The sequence below is a fragment of the Equus quagga genome, chromosome 14, assembly GCF_021613505.1.
Source record: "Equus quagga isolate Etosha38 chromosome 14, UCLA_HA_Equagga_1.0, whole genome shotgun sequence".
Classification (NCBI taxonomy): domain Eukaryota; kingdom Metazoa; phylum Chordata; class Mammalia; order Perissodactyla; family Equidae; genus Equus; species Equus quagga.
Genome location: NC_060280.1, coordinates 44,283,816 through 44,307,926, shown reverse-complemented (window position 1 = coordinate 44,307,926; position 24,111 = coordinate 44,283,816). Strand labels below are relative to the sequence as shown.

Genomic DNA, 24,111 nt, shown 5'->3' with positions numbered 1-24,111 from the left:
TGGTTACAATATGCAGAGTCAAGAACTTTATGGGAATGAGGAAAACTAAAATACATGTAAATTTATAAGAAAAAAGAAGGAGAATTATCTTTCTACATTTTTTTCAGAAAATGCTTATAATAGGCTTCTCTTTTGCACAAGAGTGGACCAATCCTGAGATCATATTCTGATGGTGAATGAGAGGGGCTAATAGAGCAGGTAGCAGCCGGCATGATGACCACATCACTTCATCTAAAGTGAAGACACACAAATGAAGCCAACCACATTTATGATGTCTATACAGATCTGCTTCCGACAACTGTGGGAAATAACTACCCTGTGTTTTCCTTAGGTCTCCTGCTCAATCCCCAAGTTTTGCCCATTTTCCCCAGTCTCTTTTATCTTACTGATATACCCACCTGTGTTTTGGTAGCAATCTCCTTACACCTGGATCTGTCTCCTCTTAACACGCAACCTGATCTCAGTCTCTTCCTGACTCTAACGTCCCCTTTTACCAGAAAAATTATCTTTGCGTATGACTGTCATCAATGTTATCCTTCTGCTCAAAAACCTTTCATTGTTCTGTACTTCCTCATATTTCTAGTCAGAACTACTACCTTGGTCTCCCCCCCTCTACTGCTCTCCAAAGCCTACTTTCCTTGGCAGTTGGGCTACCCTTGTCATAATCTCCCAAGGGTGCCATATCCACCCCCTATATGTCTGTACTGGGACCATGAATACTCTCTCCTTTTCCCTTGCTCCTCTTCTTATCCAAAGCCCAGGTCAAGTCTCTTGTCCTCCATAAATACCTCCATGGTAAGTGCAGCCCTTAACTCTTACAGGACATACAAGTTCTTTCTGTTGGGTACATAATTTTATTACGTACTGTCCCACAGTTAATTATTGCTTCACTTGTTTTATTCTGGTGTCCACAACTGTTTTAGGGTAACCTTGAGTATAATTACTATGTTTTATGTGTTGGAAGTACACATGTGTGTGCGTGTGCATGTGCGCATGTGCGTCTATAGTTATTTATTATATTAACCATGGTCTGTTAACCAAATCTCATACCAAATATTTATACATTCTCACAAATGATAATTTACGTAGATTTAATATCAAGAGTATTCCCAGAACATTTTATTACATTTATAGATAAATTAGATTTTTAAAAGTAGGATAGTTGCCCTATGAGCCCCAAATGAGATACAAGAAAAAATTAAGGATTTTGTCAGGTAACCCCAACAGTTATCTCCTCTTAAAGAAGCAATAAAATAATCAAGACTGGGGTTTCTAGAACAGTTGGGAATTGCATGGATGACTCATTCATTCATTCATACATTTGTTCATTCAACTAAATAGTTCTAGAATGCCTATTAAATGCCAGGTACTGTGTCAGGTATCAAGGACATAATTGGTATCAAAACTATCTGTAAACAGTTTCTATTAAGCCAAAAGGAAAATGCAATTTTGTAGGAGAAAATACATGGAAATTGTCTGATATTCCAAAGTCTAGTGATAGCTGAATTAGGCTGAGGAACAAACTTGGTTGTCTTGATACAAAGACTTGTCCAGCTCCATTTGATTTCTATTTCAATCTCTATCATCGGCACACTTTGATTGCGGTTGGTCGGAGCCATTCAATTGTCATAGATCTACTCAAATTTTCTCTATTTCACTTTTTTTTTGTGTGTTGGGGAATTATAATGTGGATGGCTTGGGGGGGTAGAAATTGGGAAAGCCAGTACACTGAGCCACTGAATTTTAGTGTGGGAAGTAATGTTTCTCCACTTGTTAATGAATTCTTGGACAACTCAATGGCATCACTCCAAAAATGTCCTGCTGGAGTGGAGGATTATCTCACATGGGTCATTACACTTCCAAGCTTTAAATCTCAGAATGAGCGTTAAATTAAAATTCTCTGCACCTAGTAGGCAGAACATTGTGACACTCAAAAGATGTGAAAGTGCTAAATGAATTCTGAGCAATAATATTATCATCACTGCATATTTATTGAGCTCAACAGGGTGCTAAGTACTGAACAGACAGATAATACAAGCAGCCTATGCAAGAAAAAGTAACAGCAATAGTCTTATAAGAACTCACCCATTCATCTGCTTTAGGAATAGACAGTGTAACTAGACTTGTTAGAAATAGTCTCCTCTTTTCAAACGTATCCTCAAGTTTCTCTATGCTTTTGTTTGATTTGAAAGTGGCCGATTTTCTACAGTTACCATTTATGAATGTGGCCAAGACTCCCAATTTCAAAATTACCATAAGAATGTTGCAAGCATTAAACTGAAGAACTTCATCCCCTTGCAAAGGGAAATTACAAATGGATATTTTTGGGAAATCTTAAATAAATCAGTTGCAAAATATGACATACATATCATTATATTTTTTATTCAACTGGGAAAATATGCACTTCCAAAATTAATAGTATTGCTCGTTTTAACTAGCCTTCAATTTTCTGAAAAAAATACATACATCTGAAAGCCAAAAGAATTTAAATAGTTTAGTCTAAAATTAAAGAGTGCAAATATTCAAAGTTAAAGCATCAAGCAAATTTCCTATTTTTAGCAAATCTAGACACAAAGAGAGGAAGAGTTAAAGTACAGTATACCCAATATGTCTGCGCAAGAACCAATATGCATGTGGATGAGCACAAAGAATACCTTTGCATATACAGAAACTAATTGAATTTCAGAATCCTGATTTTCTTTATTTAAATGCCAGCCCATCAGGGTTATAAGAAAAAAAATTAAGCACTTTAGAGAAAATGGGTTATAAACTGTCATTGTTGAGTTTAGTATTCTGACAACTTTGAAAGTAACTATAAGGTAATTTCCCAAGTTGGTAGCTAAAATAATGGAACATCTGGATGCCATTGAAATATATGACAATCAAGGAGAGAACAGAAAAGCAGTGGGAACAATGCTTTTCCTTTGCTTGTAATTCTTTGTGGTTTTGAACTCTTGCTCCAAACCGTGGTTGTGGCAGTCAAGGGTGGCTCCCTTCTCAAAGATTCACCCTTCATTCCTGATTGTCTGAGTCCATCCCTGGGCCTCCTTATCATATACAGAAGCTGCACTTTCCATGGGCTTGCCTTTTTAATCTGCTGTCAAACCTTATGCCTGAACATCTGTGTGAAGTGATAAGCAGTGTACAGTCATAGGTAAACTGGTCAGAGTGCTGATTTCAACCTTGTAGGCTGAGTCTGACCTATAGAAATGTGGCATCTCCAGATAATACCATTTATTAAGCAACCACAGAGTCCAGTGCATTCTGTCCTTCTGGGGACAAGTGACCCTATCGTGATCAACATAATGATGTTGAACTGTAAAGACAAATGATCCAGATACATATGTCTTAGCAATTGGCAACTTCATAGACAGTGCTTCCTTCTATGGTTTCTGGACTGGCTTTGTCATTTGTCAGATGCCTAAAGTTATATATTATGTTGTTGGAAATATCTAGGCACGGGCCTATATAGCTGAAGCTCCTCCCAGATAAGAGCTAATTTTAATTGAGTTGAGATTCATTTTCTCCTTCCTCTGTCTAACCATAATAAAGAGAAGGGGGAAAGAACATTTTTTCAATCCAATTCAGCCAATACTTTGAGTCTAATAGGCATAACCTCAATGTCAAGAGGAAAACAAAAATAGTCAATAAGGATCTTGTAATCTATGGTCTCACAACCAGACACACATTCATGAATTATATATTTCTTTACATTTTTCCCCTCAAAAAGGGACATTTCATAGAAGCTTATTATTTTTCCTGCCCTCCCTTACTAAAAACCACACTGCAAGGTTGTCTGAAAGTGAAGTCTCTCTGAGTACAGAGATGACTTATTCTTGGCATGCACACCAGAGTCTTTCCAGAGTCCCTTTTATTTAACAGCTCCAAGTTGGAACTGAGGTGGCATGTGGAAGGGCTGCCCTTCTTTCTACCAGTTCTACTGGCATCATCTGATGGGATTTTGCTTTTAAACATGGGAAGGCATATGTGCCCTCTCAAAGACATGTCAAGCCTCAGCTGCAGTTTGGTTTGGATCCTTTCCCTCCTTTTACACCACAATTTGTCACGAGTGGAGAATGCAGACAGCTATGCCAAATGTGAATGTCACTTGCATGCCCACATTTGGCAAATGTTTACCCAAATCTTTAATTTGGGATTTAAATAGTCCATTTTCTAGTAGATGATTTCTCAGGTACTGTTTAGTGCTGAAATTTTATGATCCTGTGGGATTTATATGCACTTCTGTGAAAAGATGCTTATAATATGTCATTTTGCCTTCAATGAGAAAATATTAAAGGTAGAATATTAATTTACAATGGAAGAGAGGGGGCAAACATTCAGATGTCTAAGGTTACAAATTTATGTTACATGTTCAGGTTTCTGATATAATTTTCCAAATGACATGAGTTAACATCCAAGAGTCTTTTTTTTCGAGTGTTTCAGAGAGATTTATGTAAAAATTCTCCTGTGCTGTATAATTTTTCCTTCAATAAGTGGATACTATAAGGTAAAGCATTACAACTCCAGCCAACAGAAAGATTTGTTCACATTTGTGGGCGGTCTGGTCAAGGGTCTGAAGTAATCTGCTAAACAACATGAGATCATGTCCAGGGTCGTTCTCTCAGCTGATCCACAGGCAGGAAGGAGGGTAAGTAAACATGTGCCTGGCAGTGGGCACCCAAATGACACTACAGAAGTGTGAACAGGGAAGCTAGGGGGCTGTAGCTTTCCAGAAAAAGTGAAGGATGATCCACTACTTAAGGTCATTAAAAACCCTACCACGGACTGCTCTTTAATGCAATTCCACACCCCCAAAAAAGAACATATTGAATGTGAATTTGCTAAGAAAGAAAAATATCCACAATAAATTGATAGATGGAAAAAGGGGGTTACAAAACAATATGTATAATATTATTTCAATCTTTCTACTAGAAAATGGACAAATTTTATGCAGGATTATATATAATATATGAGCTTAGATACATAAATGCAAAAAAAGTTCTGAAAGTTTATACTCCAAAATGTAAACAGTGATCATCATTGTATTGGGAAATTATGAGTGTTAAATTCTTCTCTTTTGCTTTCTCTCTCTCTTTCTTTCTTTTTTTTTTTTTTTTTTACAATGAACGTGTATCATATATTACACGTTTCTGGTACATCATAGTTACATGTTTCTAATTATTCTATAGTCAGAAATAACTGTATTTAAAAAAATCCTACCATAGGCACTATGTAGTTTCTAAAAGAAGAGTTTCGAAATAGACTCCAATTTTCTCCCTTTCACTGAGGTGTATATACACATCCTTTAAACCACTAGAAATTGAGTTCACTCTTCCTCACATATTGATGTCCTTGTGATATGACAGGAACTTTTAAATGAATTGCTCCTGGAAGCATGATTCTTGAAGACGGGAAATGGTTTTGTGCATGTATCAAAGCACACATCATGGATCTGTCATGGCCTCGCACAGAGTGATCGGTAATTCTTTATCCTGAGGTGCAGCAAGCATGTCGTGGCTACCACTGATAGAGACAGAACATCTCCTGTTGTAAAAATGCTAAATAAAAACTCCATCATATTCTCTAGCTGGAACCAAAGAAGCACGTCTCTAACCCCTTCGTTCTACAAGAGCCCTGTCTCCTGCTGGACAGGCTATCATGTTGCTTTAAATTTAACTGCTGACTTTCTGATTTCTCACTTACCTAATAAGAAAAAGTCTAAGGATGGTAATGATAGAACATGTAAAACCAAGACTTTGTCAAACTTATTCTCAGTAGTAAAGAGGTTGTCCCTAAACCGTGAAGAGAAAAATCCAGTCACTTGGTGTCCCGTGGGATGCCAAAAATTGCTTTCACTGCCTTCAATTTTAAAACAAGACGAGAACTAAGTCAGTATCTCTTTATGTGGAGAAAGTTAAAAGACTTTTTAAGAACATGGGGCATGATCAGTACTCATTGCCTAATTTAGTGTCCTCATGAAGCTTCTTAAGAGGGCTATTAATAAGCACTTAAACATTTTTTAAAATGTTGAGCTTTTTCATTTTATTTGAAAAGTAGTATCCTAAAAGTAGATTTTATCTCAATTACATAATAGCAAATCATACATTAGCATGTGTCTTAGCCCCACATCCAAGTTTAAGATTTATCAGCATCATTAGAAGTGTATAGTGGCATGCCAGGAATTATAACAGGGCACCTCATGAAATATCTACGATCTCCCTTCTGAATTATATATTTATGATCTCCTGAGGATGATAGATTCCAGGTAGGTAAATGTGATTTAGGAACTGTTTTAAGGCTCCAAACACACACTGGGGTTGGCAAGCAGCCTCGGTACCGACTGGGATGCAGGGGGATGAAACCTTCTCCTTCCTACATGTCAGTGGGCGTTGCAGGAGGCCTGCGAACCTCTCCCCCAGGCACCTACTTTCTGTGGATCTCTGGGCAGTACAGATCACTGTACCTTGGGAGCACTGATTATCTTGTTTGTGGATTACCTGAAGTCCTAAATTTAAAGGTTTCACCAACATTCATTGAGTTCCTATGATCTCCTAGCTATCGTGCCAGGTGCTGGAGGTACAAAGAGGAGAGAAACTCTCAGGAGAGGAATTCCTTAGTTCTGGTCCTCCATCCTACTGTTGGCCTTCACCAAAGGCAGGACCAGGAAGAAGAGGATGCAGAATCTCCAGGGAGCTCATCCTGCAGCTTGCTAACACAGCTGAGGATGGCCTGAAGGAGAGATGGAGCTTGAAACTACTAAGGACAATGAATTTTGAATTATGGTTCTGTCCCTGAGTATTAACCATGCTCTGGATTACCTCCACTGAAAATCTCCTGACTACTCACGACCAGTTTATTATTTCCACACAAGTGATGTTTTGACATCTGAATGAAACAGAGAAAAATTCCCATTATATGTTTAAATATTAAACACACTGCATTAACAACTAAACATGATTTAAGGCCTTAAAGTGGTTATGATTTTGAGGGAAAGCTACGGAGGTAGTGACAAGGCTGGGTAGGCCTGGAGATGGCTAGCCTGGAGAAGTTAGCTATCTGTCCCAGGCTAGTCTCAAGAATAACTAGTTTCTTTAGTCCTTGGAGCTTTGACAACGCTATAGCTCTGCCATTTGAGCTTGGATGCCTTTGCCTCCATCTCAGATTCTGACTTAGAAAGCCAAGAGGACTGCAGATCCTCCAGGAGAGCCTCAGTGACTTTCTTTATAGCCAGGCCAGAACCGTGGTTGACTCTTCATTCAGCTTATCTTAGGAGGATGAGCTGTTTCAATTTACAAGGTCACAGTCCATTTAAACGCATGCTAGCAAAGGAAAGACGACAAATCTCTGAAGCTTTGAGCTCTTCTTCCGAAAAGGAAGGAAGGAATTAATACTCTTTTGAGTGCATGAACTACTCTAAACACATGCATCAATGCTATCTCATTAAAGTAGCCTACGTATGGTCAACAACTATGAGCCAAACCATAAACACAATGCATAAAATAATGCACTAAGTGTCCTGAATTCTGCCACAGGACGACTCCTCCAGGAATCACAAGGAAAAATTTTACACTTGTAATCGTAATAGCTAACATATACTAAACACTTAACATGTGCAACGTACATGCAACATGCCAATCCTCATAAAATCCTATGAAGAAGGTATTATTATTATTGTCCTAATTTTGCAGGTAAGGAAACTAAGGCTAGCTAGATTAAGAAAGGTTACACAGCTAGTGAATGGCTAGGTCTGCCTGTCTCCAAACCCTGAACTTTAACCATCTCTGTTTACATCTGTGGCACAGATTAGTTTGATGTAAACTTTAAAAGGACTACTATAATTATGACATTATTTTATAAGAAATGTTTGCTTTCTCACTAAGTTAGATTGAGCGACTGTGTAAAATACACACGGTGCTTTCATCCAAAAAGATGAAATAACCAAATTCATTACAGGTTTTCTCAATTTTAAAGGAACTGATGGTATTTGCCCCAACATACCAACCTATTTTCCTTGGCCCTAACATCCAAGACTCTCCTGACTTATCTTCCTTATAGTGATCTGCATCCTGCTGACAGCCCTCTCAGCAATTCACTAAATCACTCTTGCCACAAAATAGATGAGGTTGGTAGCCCCTGATTTGCCACAAAAGCAAGTCACTTGAAAGGTCTCCAAACAACGGCTCATTTGAACAAAGCTGTCTGCAGCAAGCAGGAAGCTAGCCAAAGGAGTTTTTCCTTTTTATTAATAGAGGCACATGAATCGGAATCTCATGTTCTGAACCCTCTGCTGTTACATTTTTTATTTTCCCACAGACAGACTTAAAGTGTTCAACCGGGTCATACACATCTGGTGTTAGGCACGGGCTTGGATGGTTTCTGAAGGGTCCAAATGAAATCGGACTAGACGGATCATTCCGTATCAGAGAGTGTGCTGCACAAGATAAACTAGGAAAGCAACACATTGGAAAAAAAGGGAAAAGGAGCTTCGAATCACAGGCAGAAGGTCAATTTATCATCACTGTGCTACGGGGAGAAGCCAGCCCCGGCTTCCGGGATTTGTGATTCACAGTGGGGAGCTCTCACGATTGTTCAGAGCCATGGAGGGAAATCTGAACCTCTTCTCTGAGGAAGAATAAGCCATTGGTGTGACATCAGACCCACAGGGTAAGAGCTTCTCCTCCACACCCCCACAGGACCCAACCAGCACCTGCCCTAGGAGCTGGAAGGTAGCAGCAGCGCAGCACCACATTCGGAAACCATTCACAAGGTGAAAACAAAAGCAGAGCCTCCGCTCCTGCAGCCTGAGTGCCCAGCTCAACAAGCTGTGACCCGCCTGGAGCAATTATCAGGCCAAGCAGCACCCAGTCAGCAGAGCGCAAAAGCCGGCTCATTTCCATTCCCCGGCTGAGCCACCGGATGGAAGGACCTTCTCAGGTCCAGGGGAACAGGTTTCATGAACTGTTGCTCTACTAATTAGTGTTCAGAATTAAGGGGAAATAAAACAAACGCAACCTTTCACAAACAGGTAAATTAGAAGTGGTTATTTGTGGAGTCAAGGATATATTCCAGACAACTCTCCTAGAGTATAGAAGTGTTTGCCTGCAGATTATTAACTTGGAGGCTAACCAGGGGCACAAACAAGCAAAGCTAAGAAGTGAACTGCCAGCCGTAGACACAGCACACGTGCAGCTCCATGTAATCCAAGGACCCAAAGCAACCCCTCCCTTCCTCGGTTCAGATGGAGATGGGTGGGAAGAGAGCCCTCAGCTGAGATCCTAACCGAATCCTCACACTCGGTCATTTCAAACCTCAACAGGGTTCTCTTAAGACTCAGCCCTGGGCCTATTCCTTATATTTTTATGGGTCCAAAGGGGCTCATTGAGAAAAAATGTGGAGTGAAGAGATGACAAGAAACTAATTGCATTGTACAGTATATGTGAATTACTTCCATTGCGAGAGGATTACAAATTATGAGGTAGGTAAGAAAAGAAATCTTCCTTTATAGCAAATGGTGCAAAACAGGAGCTCATTGGCTTACACAGTGTTAAAAAAAAAATGAAGGTGTCAACATCTCATATAGCGAGATTTGGCACGTCGATCTGATTTCGTTTCTTTTGAAAACCATAAGACTGTCTGATGAAATTGGGCCTGCCTGCTTCCATATCTGTCACTGGCTGAGCCTCTTTAGAAGGTGACACCCACCATATTTCCCCAGTCTACCCCTAGCTGCACACATGCTGCTCCTCTGAATTATCCGCCCAGCCCTGTGGGCATCTTGCAATCTCTGTTTTGAACAAGCTATCTCTGAGAATCAATACTTGCTTTGAAAAATTTGTTTGTGTATCTGATTCAATATTTAGGCTTTGGTCAATTGGGAAGACAAAGTGGTATGTCTGCAATTCACACTGCTGGGAAAGTCTCACAAAGGGTCGTTTTTAAAGGGCCACACCAACCTAGACTGTTCTGCAGGAACTGGAATGGCAACCCTTGCTCTTACCTCATATGCCCATGTGCACACACACAGACACATACACCACCACCACCAGTATCACCACCACCAATACTCCTCATTTAACTGGACTGAAGTGCCAAAGGCCACCCCTGACTGGCCTGCTGAACCCTCTTGGGGCACTATGTAAGACTTAAGAGTGACACTGATTTAGAAAAACCTATTGCTGGCGAGGGGTTTGTTCTTGAGCGAGAACAATTCCTGTGGGTAAAGGGACAGGACTTCTGGGAAAGATGCCCTGGAAACCCTTACAGAAGAGAGTGGGAAAGCAGGTGCTCAGGAAGGCAGGCACGTGAGGGGAGGTGGCAGTTAGGAACCAACGGATGCCAAGAGATGGCCTTCTGGGATGAATTTTAACTTGGGGGCTACTTCTCCCTTGAAGTATGGAGCATGGAGCATGGAAAGAATGGCATTTAGATGGAGGTTTTAGCCTCCCACACTGTATAGTTGCCCCAGACCCTTAGTAAAGTCGGATGCATGTATACAGCCTTGTAAGGTGGTGGTGTGAGAAGAGAGGGGGCAGGGACAGGCCAGTAAATGAAGTCTGGCCTGCTGCATTAGTTTGTTAGGACTGCCATAGCAAATGACTGAGACTTGGGGCTTAAACAACAGAAATTTATTTTCTCACAATTCTAGAGGCTGGAAGTCTGAGGTGAAGGTGTCAGTAGGGTTGGTTTCTTATGAGGCCTCTCTCCCTGGCTTGTAGATGTCTGTCTTCTCCCTGTGTCTTGACCTGGCCTTCCCTCTGTACATGTCTGTGTCTAAATTTCCTCTTCTTATAAGGACACCGGTCATATTGGATCAGAGCCCATCTTAATGACCTCATTTTAACTTGTTTACTTCTTCAAAGACTCCAAACACAGTCACATTCTGTGATACTGGGGGTTAGGACTTCAAAACATGAATTCGGAAGGGATACAATTCAGCTCCTAATACCTGCTCTACAGTCACTCTTCACTAGACTCCCAGCTGGGATGCACAGTGTGGGCACAGCATCCTCTCAGGTGACTTTGTGCAGGAGCTCAGGGCAGTGCCCAGCAGGAGAGCAAGCCCCTGTCCAGAGCTAGGCTGGCAGTGAAGGGCAGAGTAGGAGGCTCTGAGGAGCAGCTGAGGGAGTAGTGAATGGACACCCAAAGAGTATAAGAGAAAACCTCCTCTTCTCATACATGGATATGCTGATCCTTGAGGGTGGGCTGCCCTGACACCTGGTAAGTCTGTTAAAAAACACGAGTGGGAAAAGGTGCTTCAATTTGCCACATTTCAATGTGCTGATGGATGTTTAGGGCCTTATCTGTTCTATAAAAAGAGGAAGACCTATACTGGACACTAGTATGAAGTGGTTGCATGACCTTGGATCTCTCTCTTCCCTTTTCTAGTTCTCAGTTTCTGCATCTACATAATGGGAGAGAAGCAGTTTAGATGATATGAATGAAAAACAGCCCCTTGATGCCAAGACAGCAGTAACTGTAGTAGCTCATGAATAATCAGCAGTTTAGTCTGTAACTGACCTCAGTGTGAAAGGCAAAGACAACGACAAAAAGCTATGGTAGGAAAAACACACTAATACCAATAACAGAACCTTGGTGCCTAGCCAAACGCCGAGCCCTGAATAAGCATTTGATAAAGCTTTTAAGACAGGAAGAAAGGACGGAGTCAGTTTCCATGAACTTTATTGAAGTTGACACAACATGAATATGAACAACTGAGGCTTGAGAAGGCGGGTCCTAGAAGGATGGAGTGGGAAGAGAGGGAGCGGTGCTCTCTTGGGAGCTCTAGAAACCAGAAGTCATGACCACTCTCCTTCTAAGTAAGGGTGGTACCTGATTCAGGGCTGTTTTTGTGTACAGGTACACCATCCTTTTGAGGGCCTACTGGTGCTTCCCACAAAGTTTTTTGAGGGTGGCAGAAAAAAGAAGCTGCTAAGAGAAACTTCCATCTCTCTTGGAGTTAAATCATCAAAGTATGGATTGCTTAATGGATTGAAATAGGCCGGCAATTCTTCACCACCAGAAATTACCATCATTTCAAAAGCAGATGCTTACAAGAGTAAGAAACCACTGAGGATGTGCACTCACTGAAGAAATCAATTTGCATCCTAAGGCAAGAGGAAATGTTATAAAAACTTACCAAAGAGCAGTATTTTTTTCTCTCAGAAAATAAAACTATAAAAAGGGATGAGAATTTCAGACAGGAAGAAAAATAGTCACATGAGGTACACCTTACAGAGGACGATGGATGAGTATGCTAAAGAGACAGATACTGAATAATTTACATTCCTATAGATGTAGCGTATTCCTCTGGAATGTGTTTTGTTATTTATACCAACTGCACTATAAAGTCTCGCCACATTCTCTGGGCTACTTCAAGTTACACGCTCACACACACAACATAATTTCTCATCTGCTGTCTTTATAATGGTTACTGGGCCTTGTCATCTTTTTTGATTTGCAAATAAAATACCTTCTCTTCTCTTTCGGAGACTTTTATCAGAACCATCCAGCCTTGAACAGAGAAGCATCTTGAGATCAAAAGGGAGGCAAAAGAATACTCTTTCAGCAAGCAAGATAAAGATTCACACATAATTAAGCCAGGACTATAGGCTTATTTAAGTGGATATATCTTTTAAGAATAATCGAACTGCTATAACCTAATCAAACTCCTGGGATCGGTGCTGAAAAGGAGGGAATTGACAAGGTGTTTGTTGAGGACAGAGGAGAAGGGAGGGGATGGGAAGGAGGGAGGGACAAACAATGGTTTGTAGTATCCATGTGTGCCAGGTCCTCTGTGTAGCTCATCCATGAGGTAAGGATTATTAACCTCATTTTACAGATAAGAAAATGGAGGACCAAAGTTAACGTGACAAAGTAGATGGAAAGAGGCAAAGTGTTCCATTCTTTTTGTCTTTGAGTCCACGCACTCTTCTGTGTGCTGATACCCCCTGCCCCTCCATGATCTCATCTGGGGATAAAATAAAGGTCTGAGAGTAAACATTCATTCACAGGACATTTATTAAGTGTCTCCTGTTTCCCAGACACTGGACTCCATGCTCTGAATACAGGGATGAGTAAGACAGTCGGTGCCGACAGTAACCCTCATCGTTCACGGAATACATCATCTAACAGGCGGCGTCCTGAGCACTTTTCACTGGTCATTTCATATACTCTTTATACCAACCCTATGTTAGGAATTGTCATCCCCAATTTACCAATGAGGGAAAGGGTGTCCAGAGAGGTTCAACGGCCTCTGTAAACTGAACAGTCCCCAAATATAATCTCAGGGCTGCCTGAATTTACGATCCATGATTTCCCACAGTACTTTCATCCACTATCTTGATAAATCAAGTTTCACGCCCACAAGGAGTTTAAATCCAGTAGGTGAGAAAGCAATCTACACAAGTGCTTATAACAGAAGGAAGAATTGGTACATTTATTCCCTTATTCCCCAGCTGCCTTCTATGATAATGAGGTAATCAGAGTAAAGTCACAACCACTAGGCTAACATGCTAATTCCCTATTTAGTCTGTGCATCCATTATGAACTGTCTGCAGCTATTTGCTGGAATTAGCCTTCTCCCCCTGCTACAATCATAACCGGCTATCAAGGAATGTATATGACTTTGAATAAGTGGGCTGAAAATTCCATATTTTTGATTTTATAGGAGGGATAGAAGATCAGGCCAATATTTTCACATAACAGACTTCCAAATTAGGCAAGAGTTAACACTTAGAATTCACCTAAGAAATACAAACTGTACTTGTGAGTTTTTCTACAGTTCTTTGCTGCTCTTGTTTCTTTAGCAAGTCCCTTGGATTCTGATAATGATAACTCCTTTTAGAGTCATATATTTCAGGTGAATGCTCATAGACTCAAAAACCCTGATAGCCCATCACAGGCAAGCTAAATATCTTTAATTAATGTACAGGCAGAGTACCAGCAGTATACAATTAAAGGGCCTTCTATCATGGGGATAGCAAACTATAAACAAATCATTAATGGCCTCCTGGTTACCTATTCAGGAGTGTACCTGCCAGGTCAGCTTCTAAATGAGTCCTTTCAAGAGGAGTCAATTTTATTTCATAGGGAAGGAGAGAGATGAAATAGAGCCAGAAGGTTAATATGAGTTTAAGAGGAGCGTAGGGTTATCTTGGCAATTAAAGGCTCTCGAAGAGGTTAATTACCCACACCTAGCACTTACAACTCACACAGTGTATCAGCAGTTACAAAATTTGTGTACAGCAGAGAACTCTATTCTGTACTCTGATTGATATTATTTTACTCATTTTTTTTGCAGGGCTGAGTTAAAGCAATATTCTTTCCATAATCCATTCAGAAAAAAAAGAAATGAATGTCATTCATACCATCACAGCAATGTTAGGTAGAAAAAGACAATGTGGCCAAGAATTGCACGCTTTAGAGAGTAAGAACAAGAGAGTGTATGCATGAGAGAGAAAAAAGGGAGAGACAGGGGCTGGCCCAGTGGTATAGTGGTTAAGTTTGCACGACCTGCTTTGGCAACCTGGGGTTCACGGTTTTGGATCCCAGGCGTGGAGCCACACACTGCTTGTCAAGCAAGCTATGCTGTGGTGGTGTCCCACATACAAAAAATAGAGGAAGATTGGCACAGATATTAGCTCAGGGCCAATCTTCCTCATTAAAAAAGAAAACAAAAAGGAAAGACAGAGTGAGAGAGAGGGAGAGATTGAAATTCAACTGGTTTTTGAAACCTTAGCAGAAGAGTTTACTAAATGGAAGAGCACATAGGATGGGGATCCTGGGAGGTGGGCAGAGCAATTGTGTATATTTGAGGGCAAGCTGGTACGGCTCAGATGACCCACAGTTTTTAAAATCTCCACTCTGAAAACTTTAGGAAAGCCGGTTTGCTGCTTGTCAGCCAGAATCACGATGCGATTTGTATTAGACAACGACTCCCTTTGACCCACTGCCTTCACTCTGTTGAAATAAATTTCTATTCCCAAGATGGAACTGGTCCTGCTGGGGGCCACGCCAGCAAACTGAAACTTAGATAACTTGTGTCTCTGTAAATGCTCTCCTTGACCGGAAACGCAGGATATCTAGTCAGCCAATCCCTAAACGGCAAGCCAACTTTGGGCTCTACTTATTTCCTTGTTCCTTCTCACCGCAAACAAGGTTGACTATGTGGCCCCAGCTGATAAGATATTTTCTGTTTTTTTCTTCCTTGTTCTTTACTCTTTATCCTATGAAAGCTTCCTGCCTTCCACCCATTTTGCAGTTCTCCAAATGGAGACAGTCTGCTTCATGAAGTATTAAAGTTTGATTCCATCACCTACATTATCTTCCTTAATCATTTTTTAACAACCCTCAACCAAACCACCACCATCTCTCACCCGGATCTCTCTAAAAGCCCCGCTTAGTCTCCTTGCTACTTGTGCCCTGCTCCAGACCGTCTCGGCCCAGCAGAGGGACCAGTGAGGTCTCACACTGGCAATCATATCATAGTTTTCCACTGAACTCAGGAAAACAATCAGAATCCTTACTACAGCCCTGTTTGCTTTCTCCAACTTGATTTCCTACCACCTTTACCCCCTTCACCTTCATACCCTGAATCACACTGACCTTGGTCATCACACTGCCCTTGAACAGAATCTTGGCTTCACATGACCAAACATCAGCTACTCAAAGAGGCCCTCCTAGCCAGTCTCCTAAATGTTGCCTACCACCCCCTCACTCTCAGGCACTATCATGAAACCTTCTTTGAATGGCCTCAGAGAGCTTGCATCTGAAGTTATAGCATTCATTCATTTATCATGTGCCTCCCTAGCCTTCCTGTTCACTCTATCTCCACAATGTAGGACAGTCCCTGGGACCCGGTGGAGACCAGCGGTTGCCGCCTGTGGCTCCTTCTGCACACCAGTTACTTGGAGCTACTATCCATCTCAGGGTGTGGAGATGAAGTCGCATCTTTAGGAGTGTTCAGGTATTATGACACCATAGAATAATTAAAATCACAATGATTATAATTACACTTTACTGAGCATCTACTTAGCACCAGATAATGGACTGAATGTTTTCCACATATTTCATATTTTAATCTCCCAATAACCCTATGAGGTTGTTAACTACTACGCTCCACTACTTTCCTAGGCAGATTATACCGGGTACTGAGAAGTGATGTTCCAGACCCATCTGTGTTAGTCTAAAGAATCAAAATGTTTGGTCTGTATTTAAGTAAGTCTGTAAAGGATGTGAACCCATTAAGGATTCTTTTTGGGAGTGCATTTAAACGTCTGGAAAACACTCTTGCGGCTTTTCCTGACAGTCGCACTGTACCACACACGGCCTGAGCACACCATCTTTTCAGGCAGAAGGCAGTAGGTGATCTCAGGCAGATTCCCCAGCTAATGGGACAACCTCCCTCTTCCCTGCTGGAAGGTAATGGGTTCAACCATCTGAGAACACAGCCTCTCCAGGAGTCCTGGACCCTCTGCTGCAGAGGAAAGGAACACATAAATCTAAAACGAGGTGTTATTATTCTGGCAAATGTACTCTACTCCTGGACCAGGTACGTACTGCAGCCCATTAGTATGATTTTGAAAAAAGAATTATAATAATTATTTTTTGGCAGCCTGGAGTCTTTCATCTTTATGAGATGATAGTAATGTTTTAAAAGGATTATCATAGTGCCACGTGATAATAATAATAATAATCCTTTATTATGTGTAATGCTTTAAAATTTTAAAAATACTTTGATATGAAATATAAGGTTTGATCCTAATCGTGATCCTTTGAGATATACGGAGTAGTAATTACTTGCCACATTTCACAGCAGGGGAAACTGAGGTCAGGGCAATTAAACAGCTTCTAAGGATTCAAGCTAATCATGGCAGGGGCACTCCAGGGCCCATGGGCACTGATTCCTAGTGCAGTCTTCTTTAAATAAATCATTACTGGTGAACTGAGTTAAAAAAGAACACCACAGGAAATCTGAGGGGTGGGAGTGTATGTGTGTGTGTGTGTGTGTGTGTGTGTGTGTGTGTGTGTCTGTCTGTCTGTGTCAGGAGGCCCTGTGGATTCCAGTAAGCGATTCTTAGGAACTAACAGACCATTTTAGAAGCATAGACACATCATAAAACCTTAACAAAGCCCTAACTTTGCAGCACTGTCATCCATTCCATATCAGACTGTCACACTTAAATCAGAACGTCACACATACTACCCAGACTTCAAGCTTCCCAATAAAGATACTCAATATATACAGAAAGAATGTTCCACAAAGCTCTTTCATACCTATTGTCTCATCCCCCACCTTATGATGTTATTTTTTTTTTTCCTCCAGAAATAATGCTCTTTTACTTTATACTGCTGCTGTTTCTGTCTTAATGAATTATAGGAGTACATTTTATGGTTTCAGAAACAGTCGTCTTGGGCAGTGAATCAACTCGCAGCCTTCTCTTCCTCAACCCTCTCCCAAGGAAAGAAATGAGGAGCAAAGCAGCGCATTTCTTCACAAGGATATACTTCACTTTACCAGCAGCATTCTGCTCTTTTCTTTCTATATCTGAGGCTGCAGCGGCTCAGGGGGCTCTGCTCCTGAACTTTCTTTTCTGATTCTTGACAAAGGGGCCTGAAGTCAGGCAGAGATGCTGATCTACCTGCTTGTTTTCAGCAGAAGGCAACGGCGGCCCTGCCATGCATGGGTCCTCGGCGCGCAGGAGCGCATTCAGAGGAAGGCAGCAGTGATCTCCAAATTCAGACCCAATCAGCCCAAGAGAAGTATCTTCCTGTAGGAACGTGCTGCTCAAACACACTGAAGTTCTAGTTTACATTGAAGGTTAAAGAAGTTGAGTGAAAGTCAGTTTTAATGAATGCCGGTTCCCTCTATGCGCTTACCTCCAGAAAATGTTCTGCCTGCTGTTCTCGATCCAATTTCCTTGAAGTGGTTGTAATCAGACCTGTGTAGAAATGAGAATATTTGACTTTTAAATATCTGGGGCAAGTAGCTTACTGAGCACGGGAAATAAGTCCAGTTAAAGGAAAAGCAAAAATGATGGGGAACAGTAACTCTCCGATCGCCAGGGACAATCAGATGGTCTCAAAATTATTCTTAAAAACAAAATAAAATTTACAAAGAAAACCTGAAAAATTTGTTTCTGTTCTGTTTGCCACAGTTGAGGTACTGTAATCACGTTGGGGATGTAAAAACTCACTAAAGACCTGTTGTTTTTCTGATAATGAGGAATTTCAATGACTCATTTGCATATGACTGAAATTCTACACTAGGAAGCTCATTAAAGATTTTAGAGTTCTTGAACAATTAATAAGTTGTTGATGCTGATTAGATTCAGGCTCTGAAACAGCACTTTCTTATTTAACTTTTCTACACTTATATAATTTTTTTTAATACTTGACAAAGAAGGTTATTTCTGTGATGACTACTTGTACAAATAATTATTTCAAATTTAAAAATTCTTATATACCAAAGATCTCATACTGTAATTTTATCATTTTGTTTTATGTGTTTAAATCTTTACACAAAATTGGTTTCACATGGGAAATATCTCTCCTTTCTTCAAATAGTGTTTCTCATAATTGGATCGCCCCTTTGAGTATAAAGACAAAGAAAAAAGAATAAGACAAAAGCTTCAAGGCTACCCAGCTTATTGCACCAATTTTTCTTTTGCAGGTTTTCTTATTATTATTGTCAAATGGCAATTAGGAGGTCAAATTGACATTCCATTTCTTCATTCTACAATGTCCCTGAAGACAAGAGACTATGGATTGGGCTGTTTTCATGGCATATGCTGGTTGACAGGAAAGAATAGGGAAAATCACATGAAGAGCTCACTCCTAACACTGGTGAGGTACTAGAAATACAGAAAAGGTGGGGCCGGCCCGGTGGCACAGTGGTTAAGTTCACACGTTTGGCTTCTCGGCGGCCCAGGGTTCGCCAGTTGGGATCCTGGGTGCATACATGGCAAAAAAGCCGTGCTGTGGTGGGTGTCCCACATATAAATAGAGGAAGGTGGGCATGGATGTTAGCTCAGGGCCAGTCTTCCTCAGCATAAAGAGGAGGATTGGCAGTAGTTACCTCACGGCTAATCTTCCTCCAAAAAGAAAAAAAAATACAGAAAAGGTATTTTACCAAGGTCTGCTGAGGAGCTCACGACCTCCAGCTTTTGTTTTACACAGAAGTGGTGGGTGAGAGTACACAGATTTTAGAGAAAGTCAAGAAGAGGCCACAGGAGGCTAAATGGCCTTCAAAAAAAAATCTCATTGGAGTAGCACGGCTGTTTACAAGCTGGCCCCGCTCAGCCTCCACTCTCATCTGTCTACACTCCCCATGGCAGGGAAACCTATGTTCCCATTGCACAAATGACCTGCCTTTCCATGAATTCTTTCTGGAATGTGCCCCACCCCACTGCTTCATTCACAGAGTTTTCAAATTTAGCTCAGGTGTTAGCTCAGGTGTTAGAGAGATGATGCCTCTACCAGTGTTAGGTGCCCATCTCATATGTCCCAGCATAACCACTACCCACCGCAACCATTGTTCTTTGGCCTACACTATAATCCTTTGTTCACGGGTCTGTATTTTCCCACTAGATAGGTTGATAGTCACTTCATGGGAAGGGCTGACCTTTTAATTCTGAAGCCCTGGTGCCCACCCAGCCCCTGGCCTAAAACAAAGAGTAGGAACTTCATTAATGCTCAATGCAAGTCGATGCAAGTTGCTGTAGAAGAGACAGATTATCTATATTCTAATCTTCAGTTTTGCTACAGACTTAGAATGCGTTTGCTTAAGAGGGTATTGTTTTGGTGTGGGGAGAGTAGTTGTGGTTGTGCAGGGGGTGTTGCCTTTAATATTCATTTGAAACCATTTCTGAGTTCCTCTGTGTGAATGGGGCAGCGCCAGGCATTCTTGGGGAAACAAAGGTGAGCTATTGTCAGAGATTGTGGAGAGAAGACTGCTATCAGGAGTTTCAAGGGAGAGAATCAGTCACTTCCCTTCCCAAGCTGCCCACCGGAACCTCTCAGGAAACAAAAAACATAGATTTTGTGCCCAACTCCATCCACCCTTTACTGTATCCTAATGTCCTGGGATGCTGCCTTGAGATCGTCCTCTGATTCTAAGAGAACGCTCTATGCAATTCCACTATCCTCTGTTGAATCTCACTATGGCTTTTTATTAACATTAATTTTTCTGCCCAGCCACATCCAAGAATGAAATACACTGACTTGCTTCAGCATCTGGATCAGACCATCAGGCTCAGCGTGTGCGTGTGTGGGGTGAGCGAGGGGGAGATGGAGATGATGTGTGAGCGCACTGGTGGATGGGGTGATAAAGGGGAGCACAGCTCTGAGTCATATTCATCAAGGGTCAGTGTGGTCACACCAGTGGGCGTCTAACACACAAATCTGACACTTTCATTTTCAGGCCATGCTATCCTACAAGGTCATATGTCATGGAGGCTCTTTCCAAGTGAGAAGTAACTGTATTCTCGAAAGAGGGCAGAAGGCTTTCACAAACCTCACCACCTCTTCAGGAGGCATCCTCTGTTAGAGGTCACAATGGGAGTGAGAACTACTTGTTATATTGAGGCCATAAATGAGGGAAGGCGCTGTCAGCCTCCACTTGGCTACACTCCTGATGCTCTTTCAGACACAAAAGGCCAGGAGCCCTTTTGCCCTCTGTTCCCCTGCGGACTCCCATGTCATTTCAGGTCCTCGTTGCCCAGGTCATGCAGCCATGGCCCATTGTGGTGTGACTGTGCACAGGGAAAAGGTCAGCTTCCTCTCCTGATTATTCCTAGGGTAATTCTTTAGGAAAGTCACTTATTGTCACAATGCACATGTGTAACTGGGAGAGCAGCGTGGCTCCCCTTACATTGCATACCTTCACCAGGATGTGTTTTTAACATATTTATCAGCCAACAGGGAAAGAGGTTTCCTGAAAAGTCTCAAACAACACCCACAACAGTGAACCTGAGAAAGCCAAGCAGTTTCTGTTCCTGGAGGAAACGCAGGAAAAAACATCTGCAGGTTTCAGTTCTCTGAGTTTCTATCACCTTTATTTTCACAGATATAAGGTAAAAGGCAGGAAAAAAAAAATCCAACTCAAAAGTGAAAATCAGTAGGAAATCAGATGAGGTGGGGGTGGTGGATAGGGAGTGACTACTAGTGGGTACAAAGTTTCTTTTTGGGATGATGAAAATGCTCTAAAATTACAGATTATGGTGATGGCTGCACAGTTCCATAAGTATTCTGAAAACCATTGAATTGTATACTTTAAATGGGTGAATGTTACTGTATGTAAATTACCTATCAGTAAAGCTATTAAAAATCGGTAGGATATCATAAACTCTGCCTTCTAGATTTTAACAAGTTTTTCATGTTTGGAGAAGACAGACATTTACAAATACGTGAATGAATGAATGAGCAAATTAGTTTAGGAATCAGACACGAAGAGGGGTTGGAATGAAGAGTGATCAGGTTTGTCCACAGGGAATCTGGAACACAATAACGAACGGAGCACTTTGGGTTAAAGACAGAACTGGTTGTTATTTACGCTGAAAAATAAATCTTGTTATCAAGCCAGGGCCAGCTAAACCAAGAAGGGGCAAAAAGCTTTCTTCCTTCTAAAGGTACATATTAGGATGAGCTATGGGGCTTCAGCAGCACAGTCAGAAAGGAAGGCAGTGAGCATCCCTCACAGTCCAGAGGAATTAGTCAAAATTGCCAATGCTGCATCTTCATTTCTAACAACCTTGTTGTAGCTGAATGCGGTTGGGCCTTAGATAAGGAAGAGAATGAAACAGAGCAACCTCCTTCTTCAAGGGCTCTGATTCATCACTGTGAAAAGCAACCCCATTGTGTAATCTCTGCAGGAGAGAGGCGTGTACATCACATATGTAACTGTAGACGATTGGGCACAGTAAATTGGGGACTGACATGACGAAATTGAATTTCAAAGATAAATCATAGGCGAGCTTTTGAATGTGGTTTGGAGATATAAACAAACACATCATTTGATATAATTACATGGGCAAACCTCCAATTTAGGAGGGGAATTACGCCAGTCCTAAGTGAACGATACTCAGTAAAGGAGGGGGAGAGCGTATGGCTGGAAACTTGCAACTACTTTAAAAACGTCTGCTTTTGATTTTTTTGTTGCAGAGATGGGGACTCTAACACCCTCTCTGAGAAACAGCCTGAGCACGAAAATGTGGCTGCCAGTTCAAAAGAGAACTCGAAATGTTCTAAGTAGTTATGGTCAGAGAAGTGATGCTTGTAAGGATGACATCTTTTCCCTGCTCTTTCTCCCTGTGGGTGTCCTGGGTCGCAGCTGTGTAATCTGCTGCCATGACATTCACATTTTCTTTAAGTGCTACTTGAAGCAGTGTAGATCTTAGCCGTTTCAGCATAATTTTCCAGGACTGTTGGAAGTTGACTCTCGTATTAAAGATACAACTAGAATCATCAGCCCTGTGAGCTACAATTAGTGCTTACTCTCTTTCATGCCCCATTTCCTCTGCTCACCATTTCTCCACGCCTACCCCCAGTTATCTGGTAAACCCCTTGCCTCCCTTCCAACAGTTCAAATGTCATGTCCTCTGACCTTTCCTCCTCTAGCATGTTGCGTGTAACTCATCTATTGTCCAGATCCCCCTTGAGACTGCAGGTTTAGGGAGGCAGAGACTTTGGGTAGCTCACCAGTTGAGCTTGGGAACCTAGGTCAATGCCTGTCACATCTATTGCATACATAAATGTTACTACTACAGCACCCAATATTTGGCTCTACTTTTTGTTAAAGAGTCAGTCTTTCCTAACAGGATACAAACAAAAGGTTAGTGAATAGATCTTATTCATTTTGTGTTCCTGGCATTTAACATAGAATCTGGTACATTATAGGTACCCAGCAAAACTTGTTTGAATGAAGGTGACATGGATGCAGTCTTCCACAACTCTCAGTACTGTTTTATACAGAGTGGCCATAATGGTCCCAAACCTTGGCACTTAAAGTTATCTGAATGCTCTCTTTCATTCTTTGAAAATTTTAACGTTGTTCAATGTTTGGACACCTTCTTCCATGTTGATAGTTAGAGGTCCATAGAACAATTCCTGATAGTTTTTTATTTTTCAGCTGCTAATTAAAGATTTTTAATCTTTAAAGTTACACACAGGAGCTTTGAGGCCATTCCATGGTTCTCCCGCATCCTGGTTTCTATCTAATTTATGGAGAAAGTTGGGCAAATAATAATATAGTAATATCCAACATTTATTGAATACTGTGTGCCAGCCACTACTAAACAGTTCACAGACATGATCTCACTTAATCTCACAATCGTTCAGAGAAATAGGAACTATTTTGACATCTTCTAGGAGGAAACTGAGTTAAAATAACTTTCCCAAGGTCACCAGTGACTGAGCCATGATTCCGACCCAGGGAATCTAACTCTGACGCTTCTTCACTATGTCCTTAGCCACCTTCCCAGGAGCCAGGAGACCTGGGTCCCAGTCTCAGCTCTGTCAGTAACTGGTTATGAGATTACAGCAACCATGTTTTTTCTCCAGGCCCTTGTTTCCTCCTCTAGGAATGTCCCAAAGTCTCTTTTCAATGCAAAGAGTCTATCATAATATAAAAGCATTAGAAGGAGATCACTATTCTTCTTCATTCTCTGTTCTCTCATCTGACCCCACTTTCTTCTTGATGGATGCAAGTATAGCTGTGAAGGACCTGGGTGGGTCACTCAGGCAGAAACAAGAGGGGCTGTGTTCTGGTTTTATTTATTCACAAAATCAACACTGAAACACCCCTATGCATATCTCTCAAAAGGAGAACGTAAAAACATCAGTTAACCATGAGTGTGTGTTTTTAAGTAGGAAAAAAACCCCTTAGTGATTCCCATGTTTATTGGCTCTTCCACAAGATTCTAATTTCTAGAACTTCTGTTTCCACCTCTCATGTTAGCCTCTCATATAAGGCTTTAGGTAGCCTTAAAATGTTCCCTGTTGTATTTACACATGGACATAGGCTGTGCACTGAATATGGACAGAAAGAAATGAACACACAGTAAGTGTAAATTTCAGGATTTGAGGAAAAATTAAAGTTGGAGTGAAGCCACGTAT

The 24,111-nt window shown here is 41.3% G+C and overlaps 1 protein-coding gene across 1 annotated transcript in view; it reads right to left on the bottom strand.

The window, feature by feature from the left end:
• Positions 1-24,111, bottom strand: part of FAT3 (FAT atypical cadherin 3) — a 615,042-nt gene that overhangs the window by 160,183 nt on the left and 430,748 nt on the right. The window contains 1 exon segment of the mRNA XM_046684612.1: positions 17,878-17,939. Coding sequence (XP_046540568.1) covers positions 17,878-17,939 — 62 coding nt within the window.